The sequence below is a fragment of the Urocitellus parryii genome, chromosome 9 (assembly GCF_045843805.1).
Source record: "Urocitellus parryii isolate mUroPar1 chromosome 9, mUroPar1.hap1, whole genome shotgun sequence".
NCBI lineage: Eukaryota > Metazoa > Chordata > Mammalia > Rodentia > Sciuridae > Urocitellus > Urocitellus parryii.
In genome coordinates, this window is record NC_135539.1 from 39,082,604 (window position 1) to 39,091,896 (window position 9,293).

At 58.4% G+C, this 9,293-nt stretch overlaps 1 protein-coding gene across 1 annotated transcript in view; it reads right to left on the reverse strand.

Moving 5' to 3' along the window:
* Positions 1-7,973, reverse strand: part of Fam20c (FAM20C golgi associated secretory pathway kinase) — a 55,131-nt gene extending 47,158 nt beyond the window's left edge. Inside the window, exons 1-2 of the mRNA XM_026405711.2 lie at positions 6,380-7,973; positions 4,433-4,611 (exon numbers count right to left, since the gene is read on the reverse strand). Of these exons, the coding sequence (XP_026261496.1) occupies positions 4,433-4,611; positions 6,380-6,972 (772 nt within the window). The 5' untranslated portion in view covers positions 6,973-7,973. The remainder of the gene's footprint in view (positions 1-4,432; positions 4,612-6,379) is intronic.
* Between the last annotated feature and the right edge of the window lie 1,320 nt (positions 7,974-9,293).

A 9,293-nucleotide genomic window follows, 5' to 3' on the forward strand; every position in this document is an offset into this window, starting at 1 on the left:
AGATTAATTAAGACTTGCTCTGAAAGGGTGGGCTCACGTTTGGAGAATGTGACACCCTGTCCTTCCTGTCCAGCCTCACATATCCCTGGGTTAGAGAGGAGGTCTGCCATGTGACCCGGACTCTGGGCATTCTCACAGAACCCTTTATCCCCACTGTCCTTGGGCCCATGGAAAAGGGTGTGGGGTGTACCCACCTCGCCACCACCTCGCCAGCAGCAGCTTCAGGAAGAGGCTGAGCAGGAGCCAACACCAGTTTTCGGCTGGGTCTTTGTGCCCCCAAATCCTGCTGTGAAGCCGGGGTGCTTCAACCCCAGAGGGCGCAGCCCTATCAACACAATCCAAGACCCATGGGCACACACTCCAGGCCTACTTCTGTCCAGCTGTCTCCCGCTTGAAGTTATCTGTCACACTTGTCCTCCAAGCCGCTTATTTTTGGGGGTGGGGTGGGGGAAGTAACAGTCATTTGAAAAGGAAGCTATAATGCTGCTCAGCGCCCCTCCATGCAATAGGAAGAGAATCAGCCTGAGGCCACCAGCACACAGCTGTAGGTTATGGAGGTATTTGAGGTTGCAGCTGCAGCCTCTGATCAGCACGGAGAAAATGGATGCCAGGGATGTCCCAAGTCCTCACCAGCGAGGGCTTTTTCTCCTGGCCTTCAGGCTGATAACTGGAGGGAGCTGGGCAGGGGCCAAGCTGCCTCCTCCCTGAACCCTGCGGCATGCTTGCAGGGCTTGGTCCTTTTAGGACACCTCAGGCGCCTCCAGCACTGGGTGTTGGTGTTGGCTACCTGGCATCTCCAGGTCTCTCTGCAAGCTGAGCCAGACCCTGGGGCTGTGCCTTGCAGCAGCAGGTGCCACCTGTCTAACTAGACAGGGCAGCTGTGCCCAGCCCCCCATCCTAGGCAGCTCTTCCCGGGCTGCCCCAGCCAAAGGCCTTTTGTTCCTCAAGCTGCTGACCAATTATTCCAGAGTCTAGCTGGATTTGCCCTCCCCTTGGCAGATCAATTAGCAGGAGGGCTTCTGTCCTGGGAAGCAGGCTTCCTTTGTTCAGCACGCTCTCCCACCCTGGGCTTTGTCCTGACCTGGATGGAGCAACTGTGAAGTCTGCATCTTAGGCCCCAGGCTGCCTGAACCCTCACATGCCAGTGCACTTTTTTTTTTTTTTTTTTTAAAAAAAAAGCAATTCCAAGTGCAGAGTAGTTAATTGTGTCATTTATTTTTTGCATCCATAATTGTGCACGATAGAGATTTAATTATCGTGGCCCAAGCAGAAGGCGCAGCAAGTCTGACTTAAAGCTGAACAGAGATGGATAAAGGCTGAGCCTCTTCAGAGGCAGCAACAGCCGCTACCAGGCAGCCAGAAGCCTGCTATAAATGACCCTCTGTGGCCACAGACAGCTGTGCCCTAGGCCATACAGAGCCTCTAGAACCGGACTGAGTGGTACTGAAAGAAGAAATTTACTGAAACTACTGTGAGGAAAGGGCTCAGGATCTCTTGCACACTGATCTCCATTACAAACAATATTGCTGGCTCACACTCAATAGTGAGAGGAACAACCTGAAGATTACAGTAACCGCCCCCGGTGAACAGAACCCCAAGCCAAAAGTAAGTGCTTCCAGGGGCAAGCCTCTCCTCCTGAAGGCTGCAGTCCCCTGGCTGTAGAATGGGGGTGGGAAGGCAGGGCTGACTTTGAAAGGCTCCACCTGCTCTTGGTCACAATGCATCCAGGCTGCGCTGGGCTCTGCCACAATGAGGGCCCAGCTGGGCTGGCTGCCTTGAGCAGCTGGGTGTCCATCAAAACCTCTGGCTCTTAACACCCAGGAGGACCCTCCCAACAGCTAAGGCTGAGTCCGGTTGGCCAGAACAGCTACCTCCAGGAGGAAGTGTGATCTCCAGGGACATGGCAGGGTGGTCAGGCCAACCCCTATTGGTGGCTCCCGGCAGAGCAGGACACTTGAAGGGCCTGGACACCTGGAGGGGCTGCAGGGGTTTTCTGTTGGGCATCAGGATTTCCTGCTCACTCAGGGGGTGGGTCTTTCCAGGAGAGTGAACTCATGGTGGGAACTCCAGAGCTAAGGCTGCAGGTTGAGTGAGGCCCTGGGAAGGTGGGTGCTTGCCTAGTCCTGAGCTCCTAGGTGGGGGACTTGACTCACCCTGAAATGCTGCTGCCATATGGAGACCCCTGCCTGGCTCACTCTGCTGGATGCTCGTGCTAATGCCTGCAGCCTCTCTGCAGTGGGGCAGGAATCACCCCAGAGAGGTGCCACAGGACATTTCTTCACAACCCTGGGCAACACCGTTTGGAGCTTTTGATGAGGATGTGCAAGGGATGCATGCACTATAGGACACATCGCCCAGCTGGGTGAAGCTAGATCTGTGACCAAACATACTCACTCCTCAGAGGAACCTGCATCTCCATTCTGGGAGAATAGCACTGGCCACCAGGTCAGCCATCAGCTTCTGTTCCCAGAACATCCAGGTCCAGTCAAGTTGTTCTCAAATGGTTTGTTTTAGACTCAGATGGCAGGTCCATGGGATATAGGTTATGACACCCTGACTAGCAACTTCAGATTCTAATCACAGCCACCCCTCTGGCCAGAGTGCTACATCCTGCCTCAGTGACAGGGCTGTCCATCACTCCATTCCCTCAACACCTGCTGGCACCTGCAGAATGATGTTTCCCTCCTGTTCCCAATGACCCTTACCCCAAAAGGCAGAATTAGAATCAGCTTGGTCATTGTGGTCTTGGAAAAAAGGGCATGAAACCCTCCCAGGCAGCCCTCAGCACAGACCAACGTCCAACCAGAGCCTGGGGCTGGGGTCCCCTGGCAATCAGCACCATCCACTGCACTGGGATGTCAGGTGCCCTCAGCCACTGCCTTCTGGGAGAGCTGGGCCATTCTGTTGAGAGGGATAAGGATACCCAAGGTGGGCAAAATTGGTGGTGACCTGGGGACCCCAGCCTCTCCCTGCTCTCTGGGTTCAGGTCCCACATCTCTGCACAGGGTAGGATCCAGAGAGCATGTGGCTGATTGTCCTTGAGCTGCAGTGGATACCAGGCCTGCTGGCCATGGGGACCACAGCCCTCCCTCCACACAGCCCTGTCTTGCAGCCTTCTGCAGCACACTTCTAATCACCAAGAGTGTGGATGTGCCCTGTTGACGGTTGCAGGGTCTGCAATCACATTCACTTCTCAGAGGAACCTGTATCTGTCTATAGTAACAGCTTCTCATGGACTCACCCCAACTCCAACTCCCAAGGAAGTAGCCTAGTGGGCAGAACATTCCCAGGAAATCTGCTGGATGGACCAAATGGGTTGACCCAATTGGACATGTCTTTAACAGCCCCATCTATTTTCTGGAGCAAGTGACATCTTCTGTGGCTGCCTGTAAGATAGTCCCTGTCATCCACAAGAACAGCTCCCAGCTCAGTGGAAGCCCCCCAATTTTGCAAGGTATGGCCTGGGGTGAGGAGTACTCAAGAGTCTTCCTGGACAGCACAGGGGTATAAAGAAAGATCACTTTAGCTCTCCACTGGTGAATGACCCAGTGCTGGGGAGTTGTGAGGCCCGACTTCTAGGGCCAGGTGAGATCCCTAGAAGGGCCAACAGTTCACAGAGCCACAGACAGACTCTAAAGAGGCACCTGCAGGCCAGTGAGTAACTCCACATTGCTCTGTGTCAGCAACTGGACAGAAGCCCAAAACCAAGAAAGCCCTTTCAGCAGAACTGCTTTTGAGACACATGGAGACAGGGCCTGGAACTGCAGCCCATAACACGTGCAGAGGCCTGCCCTCCACCTTGGCTATGTGCACCAGGACCATCCCTGCAATGCCCCAGGCCTCAGCCTGTCCCCACTACCTCCCAAGCCACAGATGACTAATGAGACCTTCACACAACCACCTAAAAACCATGGCACCAAACCTCCATGCTCAGGACTGCTTCACATGACTCTGGGAATCAGACACTGAATAGCTTTTCTGTCTGATTCAGCAGATCAAAGCACTTGATCAGAGTTGCCTTCAAACTGCCCTACCCTAGATGCTCAGGCTCCGATTGGAGGGAGTGGGCCCTGGTCACTGCCTGACAATGGAGAATCCCAGGAACCCCTGGCTGAACCTGAGGTTCTGGGTGCTGGCCCAGAACCACAGCAGCAGCCTCGGGTCTCAGCTGAGTCGTCGGCTGAAGCTCACATGCATTAAAGCAGAAAGAGTCCTGGCTGGAGGAGCTGCAGTTACCAGGGATGCTCCTGTCCCTCCTACTGTCCTCACCATGCCACGGAATAGGAGTATTTCCACTGCTGTGTGCATCCCAGGCCACCCATCCATCCCAGGAAGTGAGGCTCCAGGAAGGAGCAAACTTTCCTAGACCTCCAGGAGTGCAGGCCTGGCATCCCTCAGCCAGCACACATGCCCAGGGAGGCCAGACACCTACCTACACTGGTGATCTTCTGAGAGCCAAGGTCCTGCAGCAGAGCTTCGATGGCCGGGTTGTGCCTGGAGTACAGTTCGTAGCGGTTGATGCCAATGTGGAATTTGAGCCAGTTGGGATAGGAGTCCAAGGCCACCTCCCCAGTGGGGAGCAATTCTTCACCTTCAGCACCTTCGCGTGGCCTACAAAAACAAAGATGTCACAAGTCAGCCAGAAAAGGAGTGTGCAGGACCATGAGGAGCCAGGGGAGTTGGATCTCAGGCTAGATTTGTGACTTCAGTTTCCAAATACAGTTTTATCGGAAGGTGCCTCCCCTTCGAGAGGACCCTGCAGTGTCTGCACTTTCCTGCGGTTCTACAGCTAATAACACACCGGAAGGCCTGTAATTCCTATTTACCTTGAGAGACGCCACAGACGGCTATAACTACAGCAAGTCCAAACCCAGGGCGTCGGCGCTCTCCCTGCACGTCTACCCTGGGGTCGCTGACACTGCCCAGCAGGAATGAGGTCAGCCAGGGTGCAGGGGGCTGCAGCCCTTCCTAGAGCATAGGAGAAAGAGCTCTAAAACCACTGGCACACCCCATGGGCCAGACGCCTTCCCTAGCTCTCAGATTTTGTCCTAACAACTGGGAGGAGGAATGAGATAGGAGCTAAATCTGATTTTGAGGAGAGCAGCTCTAGGCGGGGAGCAAGGAAGCCTCCAGCACTCACTCCAGTCCAGGCTCAATGGAGGATCCCACCAATAAGGCCTGTCCTGCTTCTTTGGTCATAGGGGTGTCTGGAGGAAGAACTGACCTCAGGCTGCCTGCTGGGCTGCAGGGTGAGTGGAACTTTCTCAGCTCTAATTCACTGACAGGCAAGCCCTTTGGGTCCCAGTTCTGTCCTTGGGTGGACAAAAGAGGGTGGGCTAGAGGCCTCCCAGGAACCTCTCCTAGCCCACTTGCTCTGTAATGTCCCCTCCCCATGGACACCACAGGCTGGGACCATTCGTCAGATGTGAGTTTCTGAGCATTGCCTTGAATCTGGCCAGCAAAGCTCATGGGCCACCAAACAACCTCATATGTAGGCGCAAAGCACAGGTTAGGGCCTGGTCAGATTTCAGATAGAAAGGGTTTTGCTGAGATGTTTGGAAGCCTAGTCTTTCCACCGTTGCTCCGGTAACCTTTGCAGGTAGCTATTTGTTCTGACCTTGCTGGTAGTTAATATTTCACTGCTCTGGGCCAGAGCATCTGTTTATTTGGATCTGTAGAACTGAGGGAAAGACTTTGGGGGAAGGGTTCAAAGCAACGCAATTCAAACATCCTGGGGCAGCTTCTCTCTTGTTACAAAGCTGTGGCTTCTCTGCAGATGGCCCAGGGCAGCCGCTGTCCACACCCTTCTAGGAACAGCCTCTGTGCTGCACCTAGCTGCTGCTGGCACACACTCTTCTGTTAATTTTTGTCCTTAGCAACTGGTTTTAAAAGACTCCAGGGCTTTTCAAGGTGTCCACCCAGAACAGTGTCATCAAGCATCTGAAAGCTGGCAGCCCAGCAGCTTCTTGGGGGGAAAGGAGCCTCACCCACTAGCTCCCTCGTTCTCTAATGCATTCATTCACCCATGCCAGAAACTAGGGCTAGCCAGCACTCTTTCCTGTAAGTGGAGCACTGGGCTCCCCTGGCTCTAGTGTCCAGCGCCACTTCCACCCCAGGGCTAGGGAACCTCCCAAACTGCTGTTCCTTCAGGGAGGAAGTCATCCTAGAGACAAAGGCAGATCCCGAGCAGGAGCCGGGCTGCCCCGCCCACCAGGCACCCGATCCCTCTTCCACGGGTCCCTGAGCCTTCCTACACAATAATACCCCCCAGGGAGTGGAGAGTATTTTCCCTAGTGCACCTTTATCCTGAAAGGGTGAGCGACTCCCTCAGGGGTCGGACCTGCCAGCCCCACCCTGGTCACCCTCAGTCCCCGCTCACCAGTCCGGGTTCTCAGCTGCCTTGGGGTTGAACCTGATATCGCTGTTCACATTAAACAGGACGTCGTCCTCTGTCAGAGGCGGAATGGCCCCACGGTAGAGCGGGTGCTCGAATAATCTGGCCAAGAGGGAGCCCTCCCTGCTGGGGCTAGGGGGCGGCGCGGACCGCCAGGGACCGGGGTCTCGCAGTAGCGGCTTGTGAGCAGGGTCGCGCGGTCGCTGGTCTCCAGGCTCCTGCCCTTTGGAGGCGCGCTCAGCCGGCTCAGCTGCAGGCGGCAGTTTCTCCAGAGAGTGGGACGTGAGGTTGGAGGCAGGGTCTGAGCTGAAGTCCTGCAGGATGCGCAGCGTGTGTTTGTTGGGCCAGCCCGCGTCTCCCGCGGCCGAGGGCTCCCCCGGGCGGCCCCGTGCCTGGGCCCAACCGGGCGCAGCCGCCTCGGCAGCGGGTTGAGCGCAAGAGCAACCGGGTTCACCAGAGGGCCGCTCGGCGCGGCGCTCCAGCTTGGGCAGCAAGTCCAGCACGATGTGCAGCGCGCAGGCCAGCAGGAACACCATCAGGATGAGCACGCGGAACCTGCGCACCAGGATCATCTTCATGGCCACGAAAGCGAGCGGGTCTGGGACTCGGGCGCCCTTCGGGAGCGCGCTCCACTCGCGCTGCTCAACCGCGGCTCGACACGAACGCGGCGCCGCCTCGCGGGTCAAGGTCCATTCGGTGCCGAGAAGCTACCAGCTCCGGGGCTGTCCCCGGGCGTGAACGACGTGGAAGATATCCGCCACCAAAGCGCCAGCTCCCCAGGCCATCTCCGGGCCGTTCCCTTTCGGCCTTTCGGGAGCGGCCAGTGGTTGTCGTTGGAGGAACTGGGATCGCGGGTGGCAGGGGGCGCAGCCAGGTGAGGCACCTCGCTCGTAGCGACCGGCGCAGGTCTCTCGAGTCGCGGCCGCTCTCATCAGGCGCGCAGGGCCGGGGCACAGCTACCCATCTCCGCCCGGGTGCCACGCATCAGATCCACACAGCGTTCCTCCCGGCGGGCTCAGTGGGCCACGCTGGGTGCCCGGCGGGCGAGAACGCGCGAGGCTCCTTCCCTCAGGGCTCGGCTTGGTCAGGCTGTGGCCGGAAGACTGGACCGGGGTGAGGGTCGGGAGGGGGCGCACGGAGCGGCCGGCGAGGCCGGGCAGGTGCAGCTGGTGTCCCAGAGCGCAGCGCCCGCACGGCCGAGCTCTCGGCGCCCCGCGCCCGGCCGGCAGATATCCGACCGCCGCGGAGCCGCCCCCCGCGTCAGCGCCCGCAGATTGGCGGAGCCGCAGCCCCGCGAGGCACTGCTGGGCCCGGTCGCTCGCTCGCTCTCTGCTTTCTCCTCCCCTCGGCCGCGCCCCGCGATGCCGCTGCAGCTCCGGGCCTTGGAGGAGAGGGCGCTTCCTCTCCAGTTTGCAGAGAGACCGAGAGGCTCCACCAAGGACCGCGGTAGCGAGGGCGACCGCCGCCGACTCTGTCCAGAGGGGCTCCGGCCTGGCTGCCTCTCCAGGACCTCCGCCCGCCCGCCGGGGCCGGCGCTGCCGCCAGCTGCAGCCTTGCGGCTCCTCCCCGAAGAGCCGGGGGCCAGAACCAGGCCAAGTCCCTCCCCGGAGCCGCTGGGCGTCTGCGCCGCCGGATGAGCTCCCCGCCGGGCGGCGACCTTGCGCCCCACACCCCTGTCTCGGACGGCCGTACCGTAGCCGGCGAGAAGGCAGAGGGGGCGCCGGTGCCACCGCCGCAGGAGAGGACCGGAGGACAGCGCTTTGGGCCCCAATCCTAAAGGAAGCCAGAACAGCTGCGAGGCTGCCGGGCGCCGAGGCCCTCCCTACCCCACCCCATCCCAGGGGGACCACGCCTGCGTTTTAACCCTGGCTGCCCGGCTCCCAGCAAGGCTCGTCGGGCACTGGGACGTGGGTGGAGGAGGCGGCACTTTCCTTGCGGTGGGCGGGGCGGGCAAGTCCCCACTGCCTTCGGACCCCCCAGCGATTAAGCGGTGCACACCCAAGGGGAGTGCTGCTGGCATAGCCGGCCTCTTCTGCGGCCACAGGCCTTCCGGACCTCAAGCCCCAAGTAAGGAATAGGAATCAAAGCAGGGGGAAGGTAAGTGGAGGACGGTCACAAACAGATCCAGGCCAGGCAGACAGGCCCTGGGCCCTCAAGGCCTCGGTAGAGCAGGTCCAGGAAAGTCCCCACCCAGCAGCCTCTCCTGCAGGTCTGAGGAGAGAGGGGCTTGTGGGGTGGGGGCCAGGCTAGGGAGCCGCTTCTTTGTCAGGCCTCCCTTGCTGTATTACCTGGGCTTCTCAATGCCCTCTCTGGGCCTCATTTTTTTCTCATGTGAATCCAGAGCTTTGGGCACATTATTCCCGAAGATTCACTGTTGAGTCTGGTGCTTGTTCCAGTGCCTAGCATTGTTTAGGCATCAGCTGGCCATCTGAGTGAAGGAGAGATTTCAACCCAACTGGCCGTTTGAAAGGGTGAAAGGGCCAAGTTCAGCTCCTTGGAGCATGAGGAGAAGGTTACATTGGTGTAGGGAGCTAATACCAGACAGTAAACACAGGTTGGACCTAGAAATGGGCCCCAGGAAGACGAAGTTCCAAACCCTGGAAGGGGAGCCTGTTCCTCCCTCCCTTCTGCCCACACTGACTGTGAACTCATGTGTGGACAGGGTTCCAGAGAGGCCAAGGAGGCATAAGAACTGAAGCAGAGGGTGAGAAGGAAGCCCGAAAGGCCTGGGGTCAGCAGGGAGGAGCTGAGGTCTGAGCCTGCTTTCCCCAATGTCAGACTGCAGTCGCCGTCCCTCCCATGGCCTCTGGGTACCGAAGGTGGAACTGTGACTAGTGTCCTCAGGGAGAAGGGTGGTGGGTGGCCTGACTCAGTATATGGAACGTAAATGTGGGGGCCT